Source organism: Chiloscyllium punctatum, chromosome 29 (genome assembly GCF_047496795.1).
Source record: "Chiloscyllium punctatum isolate Juve2018m chromosome 29, sChiPun1.3, whole genome shotgun sequence".
NCBI lineage: Eukaryota > Metazoa > Chordata > Chondrichthyes > Orectolobiformes > Hemiscylliidae > Chiloscyllium > Chiloscyllium punctatum.
Window position 1 is genome coordinate 75,620,036 of NC_092767.1, and position 15,109 is coordinate 75,635,144.

General features: G+C 40.6%; 1 protein-coding gene across 7 annotated transcripts in view; it reads right to left on the minus strand.

The window, feature by feature from the left end:
* sipa1l3 (signal-induced proliferation-associated 1 like 3) overlaps positions 1–15,109 on the minus strand; it is a 240,609-nt gene that overhangs the window by 45,569 nt on the left and 179,931 nt on the right. For all 7 annotated transcript variants that reach the window (XM_072549485.1, XM_072549487.1, XM_072549489.1 and 4 more), the window contains 2 exons: positions 3,051–3,184; positions 80–198 (listed from right to left, as the gene is read on the minus strand). In XM_072549485.1, coding sequence (XP_072405586.1) covers positions 80–198; positions 3,051–3,184 — 253 coding nt within the window. The remainder of the gene's footprint in view (positions 1–79; positions 199–3,050; positions 3,185–15,109) is intronic.

Genomic DNA, 15,109 nt, shown 5'->3' on the forward strand with positions numbered 1-15,109 from the left:
TAATGTAATTGACAGTAGCAATGGGTTTGGCAGGACATGCTAGCAAGCAATAGCTTTCAGGATACATGCAGTTGCTTACTTTGGAATGCCTGTTGGGGGAATCCTTGCCTGCTAGCTCTTGTCTAGCGAGACGCTTATTGATATTGTTTCCGGAAGGTGAATAAACTTTGGGCGCAGTAGGCACGTGCCACACAGGATCTGAAATTGAAGAGTTACATTTTTAAATTACAATAATCCTTTATTAATACAAATAGCTTGCAAAGACAGATTAAATTTCAACTCCAGAAGGCTGCACAGAAGTATCTTAGCACAGGGCACAAGTGGTGAATGTATTACACTGTTCATTTTTTTTTTGGCAAATATATCTTTTTCTCCTATCCTCCTTGATTGTGCATAGACTTCACTAAGCTCTTGCCTCACTGCTACTGGTATAACATGTAGTGTGGTAACTTGGAGAGCCTGGGCAGGCTTTTTAACTGTGGAAGACCTTGCAGTAGACTGGAAATTAAAGAGAAAGTGATGCTTCACTTCTACATGTTCTTGATCAGTACTTTTCTGGAAAATTGCAATAAGGTAAATCAAATTTATGCTGATTGCAGTTTTTGGTTCATTTAATGTATTGTACAGAATAGCACAACACCTGTGGAGCAAGGATCAGTGGAGGTCAAGTTAATGTGATAGCAGCTAAATCATAAACAGAGTCATATGATACCTGCACCTAAAACTGTTCTATATGCTGACTATCAAGTGATTATTAGTCAAAGGAGGAGTTAATGACACTCCTTCAAACTCAAAAATATTCTCTTCTGGATAATCATTCCCGCTTTGGGTACCAACTGCAGGAAAGATGCATTGACCTTGGAAAAGGTACACAGCAGACTCACCAGAATAAGATTGGATTTTAAAGCTAATTTAGGAGGATTAATAATTCTGTTTTATCGCTCTTGACTCTGTAGGCTGATGCTGGATCTAAACCAACATATTTAAAATGCTTACAGGAATGCAACAGGATAGACACAGAATTAAACATAGTCTCTAGTGTGAAAGCTTACAAACAAGGGTGGGGGGTGGGGAAAGGGGGTTGGTACCTTTTTAAAATGGAAGCTAGATCATTAAGAGTGCTTTCTGATTTCACATTCTCATGCCAAGGCCAATGGAAACCCGAAACAGTCTTCCTGAAGGACTTTGGGTCATAATCATTTCCAAGGCTGGGATGGAGATTTTTTTTAAAACCAGTTACATGGAGCGAAGTAGGGCTAAATGGGGTTGATTGATAAATCAGCCACTGAATGGTAGAGCAGGCTTGAGGGGCTGAATGGCCTATATTTCTTCCTATGTTCTCACCCAATGCTTGCACACACATCTGACCAAATTTCCTTTCTCTAATCCTTGGGCTACTAGACTTAACTGTGGTGCTCTCTCCACCTCTCAGGCTGGGGTTGACCACGTCAGCACAGTACATGAGTCATTAAGAGCTGACAGAGGACCACTTATGTTCTGCAGCCACTACCAGTATAAACACAGCTGTGCTGGTCAGATATTATTCTTTAATTAAACCCTGAAGAGTTGTAATCCAGTACGAAACAAATCCTTCCTCACATCTACTTTACAATGCTCGCTTCAAGTAAAAATAGTGACAGGGTGAAGAGAGGAGGGTTTAGAAATGAAACAACTAAGACAAAATTCACTTGCAATTGCTAATTCAAACCTGAGCAGTGAAACGATTCCAACAGTATGATATTTTCAGTAAAAGCTGCGGTTAACAGACTGAGCTAGCCTATCTCTGCAGTATCTCACAATTATAGCGCACTTCATAATGGCGTCTTTGAAGGGCTGCCTGGCATTTGCAACTGATTCTACACTCCCTTTCAACTATGGGCTTCTCCTGTGTACGGAGGATAATGGCCCCAATCCACACACCTTCTAAGTGTCCTATTTAGAACCCTGTGGCTTTATGTAATGGTCATACAGGCAGAACTGTCAATATTGAAAAACATTTAGAAGTGTTTTGTTTGAAACTGGGGATATTGCCTTGCAATAAAAGCACATCTAAGTGTAAAACTGTAAGAGTCACACAGGTACATTATTTGCTTTTCTCTCTTCACAACCTACTCAGCTGAGATTACAAGTGAGTTGGAAGAAGCAAAGGCCATAAAACATGCTATGAATGTGGAACTTTCAGTCTCTGCAGCAGCAGTGAAAGCACTCTATCCCCAAACATAGCACGATGCACAACTCCCAACATCTTATCTTAAAAACACAGCCTATATAGCCTTGTACCTTATGCGGTTGTAATGCCCCTACTCTGGGCCATAAGATTTGGGTTCAAGCTCTACCTGCCCCAGACATGTGTCATAATGTGAATGAACAGGTTGGTTAAAAAAATTCCATGCCTCGAACACAGACCAGTACCAGAATTAGGAACAAAAACAGCATCTTTAGGGTGTCTGTGGTGCAGTGGTAGTGGCTTTCCCCAAGCTAGAAGGCCGAGGTTCAAGTCCCATTTGCTCCAGGAAATGGCAATAACACTTTGAAAAAATTGATTAAAGATATAGATATGACCTTGGATTAACGTGCGAGGAGTCGAGGCTATTGTATTCACTCCATCTTATTACAGAACAAGAGTGGCAAAAAGCTATGCTACAAATCTAATTTAAATTCAGGTTTGAGGTGAAACAACAGTGGAAGTGGCTTTGTGTTACAAAATAATTACTTATGTTGTTCTGTTTGCTTTTTGAAAGAAAATTCAAGTTTGATTGAAGAATAGCCAATTATCTAATGAGGAATTGATTTGCCCATAATAAACAGAAATTAATGCAAATGGGTTCAAACTGTCCTACATGACAGCAATAGTTAAATCAATGGGGTGGCACTTCATCTGGCAATGGGAAAAGAACACAGGGTTGCTAGTGCCCAGGGAGCACTCTCCTGCACACATCAGGAGGAGGAAGGGGGGGGAGAAAATTAAAGAAACATTCGCACCCATCCCAAAAACAAGAGACAGGCAGTAGACAAGTAAAACGTCTGTAACAGCGACTATAAATCATTACCATTCTTATTTCGCTCAATTGTACTGTCCTGGCTGGTTAATCCTCCAGATAAGGAATCACCACTTGACATCACATCATCTCTGTTGTGATGCTCATAAGGTGCAACTGGACACTGGCCTGCACCTCCTCCAAACCTGTTAGCGAAACAAGCATAGAACATGCTGCAGTTGAGGATCAAAAGCATAAATATAAAGGCGCTGTGAAGAAACATGGAGCATTAGTTTTTACATAACCTTAGTTTTAGTTAACAACAAAATTGGTCATTGAAAAGAACTGATGTTTGCAGCAATAGTCTTAAATACAGCCTAAGGTGCTGTTTGCATTAAGAGTTATACATAAAACAAATCTAACAGGAAGATTTCACATCTTCAACTGCAACCCCAGCTTCTCTACATAAATACTGCCTGCAGAATGAGGTCATCCTTTTGATTAGGAGGATATGGTATCAAAACTGGAAGCAGACTCTCAAATTTAACTAGCAATATCTATAACCTTTAAAGTCCTCTCAGCAGAAAAATTAAGTCAATTCATCTTTGGTAGCAGCCATCTTTATAGTTCTACTTTTCCACTTTGTAACAATTCATTCTTAGCAAGCCTTGTTAAATATCAGAGATCACAGATAATCTATCAAAACAAGAAATCTACCATTGATCCATTTACATATTGAGTCTTTTATGATCACGAAACTGTTGTTTCTGAGGGGTAACTTACACTTTCAAAAATCCCCATCATAATCTCTAGCAGTCATGCACCAACTATGATGGCTTGGTGTCAGATCCTTTAATGCAGGTCTGAAACTGACATTTGCATACTGTACTGGAAGTAACACTGTTTCATCAGTGATGCACATCAGGAACTCATCAAGGATCCTTACACAGCACCTTCCAAACCTACATTCGCCATCATCCAGAAGGACATAGGCAGATTCATAGGAATACCATGACCTACAAGTTCCCCTCCAAGTCATGCACCATCCTGACTTGGAAATTCCATTCCTTCAGTATCACTGGGTCAAAATCCCAGGATTCTCTTCCTAAGGGCACTGTGGTGTACCCACATCACACGGGCAGCAGTGGTTTAAGGTGTCAGCTTACAAGCCTCTCAAAGGCAGTAGGGACAGACAGTAAGTACTGGTGGTACCAGTGTCTCCTACATCCTGTGAAAGAATTTTTAAGATGTGACCAGTGTCGGCTTTCTTTTCTTCATGTCTCAACTTGACTACAAGTGGAATGCCCCACTGCTCTGTACAATTGGTCTTTTGAAGTTACAGAAATATCAGTTTTTCCAAAATAGAGCCTGTGTTCAAGATCAAGGATAGATGAAGGTCCTCATTCACAGCATGAACTGCAGATGCTGTGAATTTTCAGTTTTAAAAAAAATTGTTTCAGGTTTAATTTTTAATCAAGCTTCACACAAAGCAAGAGGCTACTCTTTATATTTCCGAGCATAGGTAAAATTCTGCAGGTCCTGGAAACCGGATATAAAAAAAAACACGAATCACTCATCAGGCCTGGCAGCGTCTGCGCAGTGTCAAGAGAGTCTGATCAGAGGTTAACAATCTCCGATGTTAACTCTGCTTCCACAACATGCCTTGTTTAAAGGCAAATTGTACTTATCTGCATACAGAGATTGGAATTCAAGTTATCATGTTAAACAAGATGAATAGGAGGATTTTATTTTTTCTGGCTGTGTTTAATTTCTTACACCACTCATGTGTTGACAAGTCATATGACTTTTACATAGTACTGCTATGATCTCACCTTTATGACCATTTATTACAAGGCAGCTCTTCTTTTACAGAGTTGACTTCACAAGAAAACCATAATCTTCCCTTTTAACAGTTTGTTCAGCAAACACAGGTCAAAAGTCTATATAATTGGCATTTAATGTTGGACCAGGTCAGTTTTTGTTTGCAAAATTTTAAATTGAAGATTTGGAAGTTTCAGAGAACAGAACACTTTTTCATCCAGAGTGTGTGTAATTCCAGAGGGACAGAAATTATGCTGCTAACATGGCTTGAAGGCAGATGAAGTGTAACGCCTCCACACTTGTGCTGGTCAGATTGTGTCAATACCCTACATTCACAGAGCATAGAGATGGAACCCTTGCCAGCAGATATAGAGACATCGTTTCAACATGCATTCAACTAGTATGGATTCACAGCTAACAAGTTGCAGGATATATTCAGGAGAATAGATCTGGCAGAATAGTGTGCAATTCCTGACAGATGCTAGTGTATTTGATCGCATTGACTTTCTACTGCAACAACTGCTCCACCAACAGACCAGCTGATTGGCACACCTCCATATTGGAGGAGCATAGCAGAACAAGAGTGGGACAGCTATTCCATGACACTAAAGTCCAAAATCCTTTAAAGAAAACTTCCAAGTGGACAAAGCCAGATGAATAATGTTCAACGGGTGAGAAACCAGAGGAATTTCAAAGTAGTGTTGGACACTGGGAACTCATCAGAACTCCTTTTAATGTTCCACAATGCTTCACCTAAACCATTTTGGCACCAATAAATTGACAGGCAGATTTCAACATATAAATCTAGTTCACAAGCACCCTACTTTCACCTATTTCCTGAAGAATACCCTTGCTCAGCAACAAATTAAATCAACCAGCTGTCTGGTGCTGTCTTAGCTGTTCTCTAATAAAATCTCCACATTTCACAGAGGGCGGAGGAATTGGGATTTATTATGTGACAGAGAGCCAGGATGAATTTGGTGGACTGAGTGGCCACCTTCTGTTTCACAATGAATCTATGAAGGAGTTGATTAGTAGGACCATTTCCTGTCAAGGCCCTTCATGATCATGAATATCATGATGTCACAAAGGGTTGTGGTTTCTTCTACCATAACCTGATGGTAAAACTTGCCTGAAATTGCAGCCACCCACAAACATTTTACATTTTAGCTCAGATGCCCAATTGCTTTATTCACATTTATTGGTATTGCTGCACAGTTGGATAAACAAAGGCAAATCAGAAATCAGTCATGCAATACAGCATTAATAGTTCTGTTGTTACTTGAAAAGCCAGTTTGATGTTTGAAAAGCTCCAATTGATAATGGTTGGTTGCAAGCTGCCATAAGTGCTGAACAGCATCCAAAGACCCAACTGAATGAACAACCCAGTTAAAAGGAAGTAATCTGCAGAAGGTTTCCACTGTGCATCTACGTGAGGATTAAATATTGCAATACCAGTCAATTGCATGACTCAACTATCTGAAATGTAAATTTGAAGAAGTCACTATCATACACAAGCAGGAAGAAATTTTTCTCCTTGACAGATTTGGAGATGCTGGGGTTGGACTGGGGTGGACAAAGTTAAAAATCACAACACCAGGTTATAGTCCAACAGGTTTATTTGGACGCACACTAGCTTTCAGAACACTGCTCCTTCAGGTTGACAACCACCTGATGAAGGAGCAGCGCTCTGGTGTTGTGTGATTTTTAACTCCTTGACAGAGGCTATGACTGGCGGCATTGATTTAAGGAAAAGGAAGTTTAGAGGGATGGGAGGAAACAGTCATAACCCAGTGGGTGGTGGGATCCTGAAACTCACTGCCTGTAACAGTGGTAGAGGCAGAAACCCTGTAAGGCTATGGGCCAAATGCTGGAAAATGAGATTAGACAAGTTAGATAGCTGTTTCTGACTAACATCGAAGTGATATGTCTTCTGCTGCAGAACTCTAGGACTATATAAATCACTGGTATGCAAAGACAAAGTACTAGCCTGCAAAGATTTCACAGTTACAGATGCAATGACAGTTCTGTTCATAGAAATCTCCTAACAATCCAAGTGAAAACTGAATCATGAGTGACATGTCTAAAACGGAAACTTGAGCTCATGTTTTCTCTTAAGATTCAGCAGACATTCTAACACTTTACTACTTTAGATCTACAAGAACAGCAGCTTTGTTGACATAGTTAGTACCTAACAAGGCCACAGTCAGGCATCCAATTTCAGTGTTAGCACAGTTCAGTTGTGAACACACTCACAGAGTCAGAAGGTTGTGGATTTAAGTCCCACTGACTTGAGCACAAACTGAGGGAGCGCCCCGCCGTTAGACCTATGCACGGACAGGAGGGAGCGCTCCGCCGTTAGACCTATGCACGGACAGGAGGGAGCGCTCCGCCGTTAGACCTATGCACGAACAGGAGGGAGTGCTCAATCATTAGCAATGCCCTCATTAAATCAAGGTCCTATCAGAGATTTAAGGTCAATGCAAAATAGTTCACAAGACTGTTTCAAATAGCTCCCAGTTATTCTGACTAACATCTATCCATCACCTGTTTTCATTAAAAAAAAAAGAGGATGATCTGGTCATTATGTCATTATTATCTGTAGGACCTTACTATGCACACTTCCTGTAGGACTGCAATGAATGGCTTCAAAATGATAGCATTGGCTGTAAAGACTTCATAGAAGTCTGTAACAGAAGCTGACAAAATGATGGAAACTTACTGGAAGTTGAACTCAAAGACTAAGATTGGTAACTCTAAAGAGTGTTCATGCCACCCTATTGCCCAGTACTTAAGTACATCACTGTTACATACTGCCATTCAATTCTTTTTTTAAAACACACATACTTTTCACTTCCAAATCAGAACAGAAAGCAAACAAACCCGATAAATGGCATGTTTTCTGGCACCTTCTCAAACAGACCCACTAAACTAATTGAAAATGTAAAGATATTCTAAAACTATAAAAAGATGGCATCTCAATTTCAATGAAAACTTCAGTTACCAGACAAGACAGAAGTGGAACACTCAACTGAGATAATGCTGTCTGGTATAAAAACCGAATACATACAATAATGTCTCCTCTAGAGGACAGTCTCATTGGACGTCATCAAACACATGCACTCCACCAAGCTGAAGTTTCACTGGAACAATGGTGTACAGTTTCACCAACCGGAGCTCAATTCTTACTTGCGTGTTATTGTTCAGATGGAATTGTACAGGTTATTTTAATATCTATGCACACATCTGGGCATAAGAGGTCAGCTTTTAATGGATACGTCATTTGTCCTTGTAGGAATGAGCTACATGGGAGCTTTGTATATATTGGATTTTGACAAAATAGCATTAACCAAGATTCAAGCGTCAGTGGTAAATGCATTTCACTGTATGCATGTATTAAACTCAGCAACTGGCCCCTATACCTTCAGGGTTGTTAAAAGCGTTAAAAATTTGTTTAGCAAATGAATGCCCACAAAGCTATTTTAAGTTGTGGAGACTTGGAAATTCCAACTTGTAATAAAATGTCTGCTGAAATACTTAGTTTCACCACCTCACACTCTGGATATAGTTTCAGTTGTACTACCATAAACACTGCTTTGAATATATTAGATGGAAGAGAGGCTGTGTATCACTTCACCAAACAGTATCATAACAAATCACAAACTTCACACTTTGATATCCTCCCTTCCAATTAAAGCAAGTCTGCCAAATGTGAACAAGGTCATGTCACCTGGAGCATAAATCAACCTACAACTTTTGAATTATTTTCTTGAATTTCAACAATTTTTAAAATACAAGACCAGCCTTAATGTACTAGTTACTTATAACCACTTGTACTAGCAATTCTTGCAATATTCATTCAATAGGTTAACTATGATTCTTCCCTCACTCTATGGCTTGTTCATTATTCACTACTGCCTCATGGACATTACCTGAACTATGCAAATACACCATGCAGCATCACTATCAGAAGTAAATGCTTCAATAATTCTCAGTTTCAGTCTTTCCACAGAGAGAGGAATTAACTAATTGCTAAGTGTTATTACTCATTCTGTTCATGAATGTGCAATCCAGGTCTTTTACTAGGATATACAATGCAGTGCCCTTGTAAGTTCATCATCTTCCCAAGAAAGAAATCAAACTTTAACTTTTAAATTAAATTTAGCACTTTAAAAAAAAATAAAAAGACATCCAAAGACTGCACAGGTCAGTCAGAATTAAAAGAGCACTCATTACTCAAATTAAAAAAAAAATGCACTGTTTGATAAATTCCGTAATTATAAACATCAAGCAAATTAATTTGCAAACTAATCTACAAATCACCCTCCCCTCATTCTTCTAAACTCCAGCGAATATAATCCTAACTCAATCTCTCATGTCAATTCCAGGAATTAATTTGGTAAACTTTTGCAGCATTCCTTCTATAGCAAGGACATCCTTCCTCAGAGAAGGAGACCAAAACTGCACTCAACATTCCAGGTGTAACCTCATCGATACATTATTAATGCAGTAAGACATCTGTGTTCCTGTACTCGAACCCTCTCTCTATGAAGACCAACATACAGTTTACCTTCTTTACTGTCTGCTGCACCTGCACACTTACTTAATGACTGGTGCACAAGGTCTTGACATTTATCCATATTATAGTATACTTACCTATGCGTGTGCCCACTCACACAGCCTGGCCAAACCACACTGCAACATCCCTGCAACCCCCACACCAGCTGTATGTCATCTGAGATCTTAGAGACAGTACATTTAGTTCCTTCATCTAGGTCATTAACATATATTGAGAATAGTTATGGTCTTAGCACCAACCCCTGTGGTATTCCACTGCCTGCCATTCAGAAAAACACTCCTTTATTCCGACATTGTTTCCTGTCTGCTAAATAATTGTCTACCCATCTCAATACAGTATCCCCATTCCCACGCACTTGGATTTTACACATTTAGCTTTAGTGGGAGTTTGTCAAAAGCCTTCTGAAAGTTCAAATATACCACATCCACTAGCTCCTATGACCAACTCTATTAATTACAACTTCAAAGAATTTCAGTAAATTTGTCAATCGTGACTGCCCATAACTGTGTGTAATTCTACCAGTGTCTTCAAAGTGCTTTGCGTTAAAATCCTTGATAAAGGACTGACATTTTCTCACGACCAGTGTCAGTCAAATATTGTCTAATTGTTATCCATTTTCTCTCTCTGTCTCTTCTTAAATAGTAGGGTCATATTAGCTACCCTCTAATCTGTAGGAACTAATCAGAACCTATAAAATCTCGGAAGATAGCCATTATTCCTAATGCCATATCCTGAATGCCCTCTGGGATGTAGATTATCAGACCTGGGAGATTTATCAACCTTCAATTGCACAATCACTATTTCTTTACGAACTTGGCATTGCTTCAGTTCCTCACTGTCATTAAACCCTACATTTCCCATCATTTCTGGTACATTATTTATGTCCTCCTTTGAGCAGACAGAAGCAAAGTATGAATTTTATCCAGTCATTTCTTTGTTTCCCATTCCACATACCCAGCTTTCTGACTTGTAAGCCATCAACAGCAGTTTTTACCAATCCTTTTCTCTTTAAAACTCTATTGTTGGGCAAACTTTAAATAAAGTTCGCAAATGTCACAACTAACCAGCAGTTATCCCACAGGTGCAAGACAACCTCGCCAAATGAAGCACTCTGCAATGGAGGTGATAGCATGGGTGGGATGAAACGCATTGGATGGATGGTGTGGTGGGAGCAGTGAATGCTATGAAGGGGTTGGAATAGTGGATAAGGATGGTGCAGGAAGGAAGGGTGGGTGAGATGCCATAACGGATAAGGGATACAGGAATAGGATGGGAATGGAATGAGAGGAATGGCATCAGGTAAGGGTTTTAAGTAGGTCGGTTGCAATCAAGAAACTAAGCTCACTGCCAATGTCTGCTGCATTTGATTCCAATTCTTGGGAGCAGAAACGATGTGGAATTATGGCGTTGATTTATAAAAAGGGCTCTGCTCCACTGGCAGGAACAAGATGGTTGGATTTTTTCCATTAACGTGCTAGGTTATCATCTGGCAGGGAATCCCTGCGACCTCAGGGATAATTTAATATGGAGAAAATTCAGTAAGAAGGGGTTGTATAAAATGGGGCAGTGGTAAGCAGTGCAGTTGCAGTTTTCAATGTGTGAACTAGAAGTAAAACTGATAAGGAACATGATTGAACTTTGCTGAACCAGCATTTTGACCTCTGGTATTTAATATTTTGCACTGTAGCTTTATGCCAGTACAGAACTGAAACTCAAATTGTAAACGCTGGAACTCTAAATGAGAAAGCAAACACGTTTTGACATAGACAGCACATCCATCAATAGCTGTAAAGGTAGGCATTAATTCATAGGTAGAACTTCCAGCAGAACTCGACAAAGGGTCTACACCTTTGCACCAATGCTGGCTAACCTGTTGAGAACTTCAAACAATTTGTGTCATAAAAGCAGAGAGTAAGATTTATAAGGCAAGACTGGAAATGAAATCTTAATAAAGGGATGACAATTCCAAATAATGGCTGATAAAATCTGCAATAACTTGCTATACACAAGCTTGTGTGGATTCATAGTATCTAGAGAATAATGAAAACCTTTATTAACTACTTCATTCCCATCATATAGCTGGTCACAATATTCCAATTACAAATAAAGAAAACTGTCAAGTAAAGTGACACTCAAGCATCACACTGTCACTTAAACCAAGAACAATGGAAGAAGGGGAAGGAAAAAAAGCAAAGCCCAGGAATCACTCAAAAGCTTTAAGCGAGGACATTTTTACAGACTCAATTCTGACTGAGGTGCCCTTCACATTTTAAAATACAACCTGCACAGTTCCAAGGTGCCATTTGAAAAATCAGAAAATAATGGAAATACACAGTCTGAGAAGAAACACAGGAACATCTCAAGGTTATACCTTGAAATCTGATGAAGCGAGGTTCATAACATGTTCATTTTCTCTTTATTTTCAGCTGCCAGTCCACCTCTCGTGCATTTCCAGCAAATCTGATCATCTTTCAATAGCATGTACACAGACTAAAGCTGTGTTGTGATATTAAAACTTACAAAACAGGAGCAGATCATTCAGCCTTTTGAGGCTGTTCCATCATGCAATACTTTACAATGATGGCCCATCCAATTCAAAGTTCAAATTCAAGTTGAAAACAAATACTGGAGTTCACAGCAGGTCAGACAGCATCCACAGAGGGAGAGCAAACTAACATCGAGCCTAGATGATTCTTCATCAGAGCTGAAGTGACATGAGGAGGGGACTGTATTTATGCTATAGTTTGGAGGTTGTGGCGAAGGGGTTGAATGCCAGGGGAGAAAAGATGTCGATAGTTGAAATTAAGTGATGGGAATGTGAGAATGGCAGAACAATGGTCTAACTATCAGACTTGAAAGAACAGACAGTCCCACTGGAGTGGGGAGGAGAGGGGAGAGAGAACATGGTGACAGAGAATGTAACAAGATACAAAGAAAGGGATTGGGAGATGGTTCCCAGTTTGAAGATGTTGAACTCAATATTAAGTCCAGAAGGTTGTAAAGTACCGTGTCCAATGATGATAGGTTGTTCCTCCAGTTTGAGCTGTGATTCACTGGAACAGACAGATAAGTGGACATGTGAGCAGTACACTTAAAATGAACTCTGTGGGAAGCTAGTGAAGTGACTGCTGGGCCTCTTGCTGAGATATGTATATCATCGATAGTCACAGGTGAAATGCCAGAAGACTGGAAGTTAGCCTCTGTTTAAGAAGGGTGGTAAGGACAAGCCAGGGAACTGTGAGCCTGACCTCAGTGGTGGGCAAGTTGTTGGAGGGAATCCTGAGGGACAGGATGTACATGTATTTGCAAAGACAAGGACTGATTAGGGATGGTCAACATGGCTTTGTGCATGGGAAATCAGTTTTTTTGAAGAAGTAACAAAGAGGACTGATGAGGGCAGAGCGGTAGATGTGATCTATATGGACTTCAGTAAGGTGCTCGACAAGGTTCTCCATGGGAGACTGGTGAGCAAGGTTAGAGCTCAGGGAATACAGGGAGAACTAGCCATTTGGATCCAGAACTGGTTCAAAGGTAGAAGACAGAGGGTGGTGGTGGAGGGATGTTTTTCAGAATGGAAGCCTGTGACCAGTGGAGTGCCACAAGGATCGGTGCTGGGTCCTCTACTTTTTGTTATTTACATAAATGATTTGGACGTGAGCATAAAAGATATAGTTAGTAAGTTTGCAGATGACACCAAAATGGAGGTGCAGTAGATAGCGAAGAAAGTTACCTCAGATTACAACAGGATCTGGACCAGATGGGCCAATGGCCTGAGAAGTGGCAGATGGAGCTTAATTCAGATAAATGCGAGGTGCTGCGTTTTAGGAAAGCAAATCTTAGCAGGACTTATACACTTAATGGTAAGGTCGTAGGGAGTGTTGCTGAACAAAGAAACCTTGGAGTGCAGGTTCATAGCTCCTTGAAAGTGGAGTCTCAGGTAGATAGGATAGTGAAGAAGACGTTTGGTATGCTTTCCTTTGTTGGTCAGAGTATTGAGTACAGGAATTGGGAGGCCATGTTGCGGCTATACAGGACATTGGTTAGGCCACTGTTGGAATATTGCATGCAATTCTGGTCTCCTTCCTATTGGAAAGATATTGTGAAACTTGAAAGGGTTCAGAAAAGACTTATAATAATGTCGCCAGGGTTGGAGGATTTGAGCTATAGGGAGAGGCTGAACAAGCTGGGGCTGTTTTCCCTGGAGCGTCGGAGGCTGAGGGGTGACGTTATAGAGATTTACAAAATTATGAGGGGCATGGATAGGATAAATAGACAAAGTCTTTTCCCTGGGGTGGGGGAGTCCAGAACTAGAGGGCATAGGTTTAGGGTGAGGGGGGAAAGATATTAATGAGTCCTAAGGGGCAACTTTTTCACACAGAGGGTGGTAAGTGTGTGGAATGAGCTGCCAGAGGAAGTGGTGGAGGCTGGTATAATTGCAACATTTAAGAGGCATTTAGATGGGTATATGAATAGGAAGGGTTTGGAGGGATATGGGCCGGGTGCTGGCAGGTAGGACAAGATTGGGTTGGGATATCTGGTCGGCATGGACTCTGTAACCGGCGACAAAAAGGTCAGGGTCATGCTTGCACATGCTTGTAATCTGAGGTAACTGGAGGTGTTCGGCAAAACTGGTCACCTTGTCTTGTGCTTGGTTTCTCCGTTGTAGAGTAGGCCACATTGGGTGCATATTTCTAACTATTCTCAGCAACCTTGTAACTTCTTGGTAAACAATCATCTACCTCTGCTTTAACAAATGTTCAAAAACTGTTTCCACCATCTTCTCAGGGAGAGAGGTCCAAAGACTCCAACATTCACCTTATCAGTCTTAAACAATAAACTTCTCATATTCTGAACAATGACCCTGTAGTTACAGATATTCTTCTAACAGGAATCATCCTCTCCATGTCTACCCTGTCAGGAACTCACTCAGGATCTTGCATGATTCAGTCAAGTTGTCTCTTACTCTTCTCAACTCTAGTGCATACTGGCACCGATCCAACCTTTCCTCATTAGCAATTTGTCCATTTCAGGTACTAGTTTGGGAAACATTCACTGAACTGCCTCCAATGCACTAACATCCTTCCTTAAATAAGGTGACCAATACTGTACACAGTTGCTCACTGATTTTCCACAGGGTTTCAAATGATGGAATGAGCAACAGATTCCAACACAGACTCAGCTAGGTGTGTGAGATCAACCAACAAGGTGGCTCAGCAGTACCGTCATTGCAATGCGATGAGAGCCTCTGTCACTATCATTTCAGACACTGAATTCCAGGTGGGAGAAAGTGAGGACTGCAGATGTTGGAGATCAGAGTCGAGAGCGTGGTGCTGGAAAAGTACAGCAGGTCAGGCAGCATCTGAGGAGCAGGAAAATCAATGATGTCTAATGAAGGGCTTTTGCCTCAAATGTCGATTCTCCTGCTCCTCAGATGCTGCCTGACCTGCTGTGCTTTTCCAGCACCACTCTCTCAACAATGAATTCCAGGCTCCTGCCAACTTGGTTGATAGTATTTCTTTGCAATTTCCCACTCATCTTTTCATTGAGTTAAACAAATAACAAGAACAAAGCACAGAAACAGGCCTTTCAACCCTCCAAGCCTGTGCTGACACATTTTGCCCTTCTATACTGAAACTGTCACCACTTACAGGAGTCATATGTCTCTATTCCCTCCCTATTCCTGTATCTGTCCAGGTGTTTCTTGAATGCTGCTATTGTGTCTACTTCCACC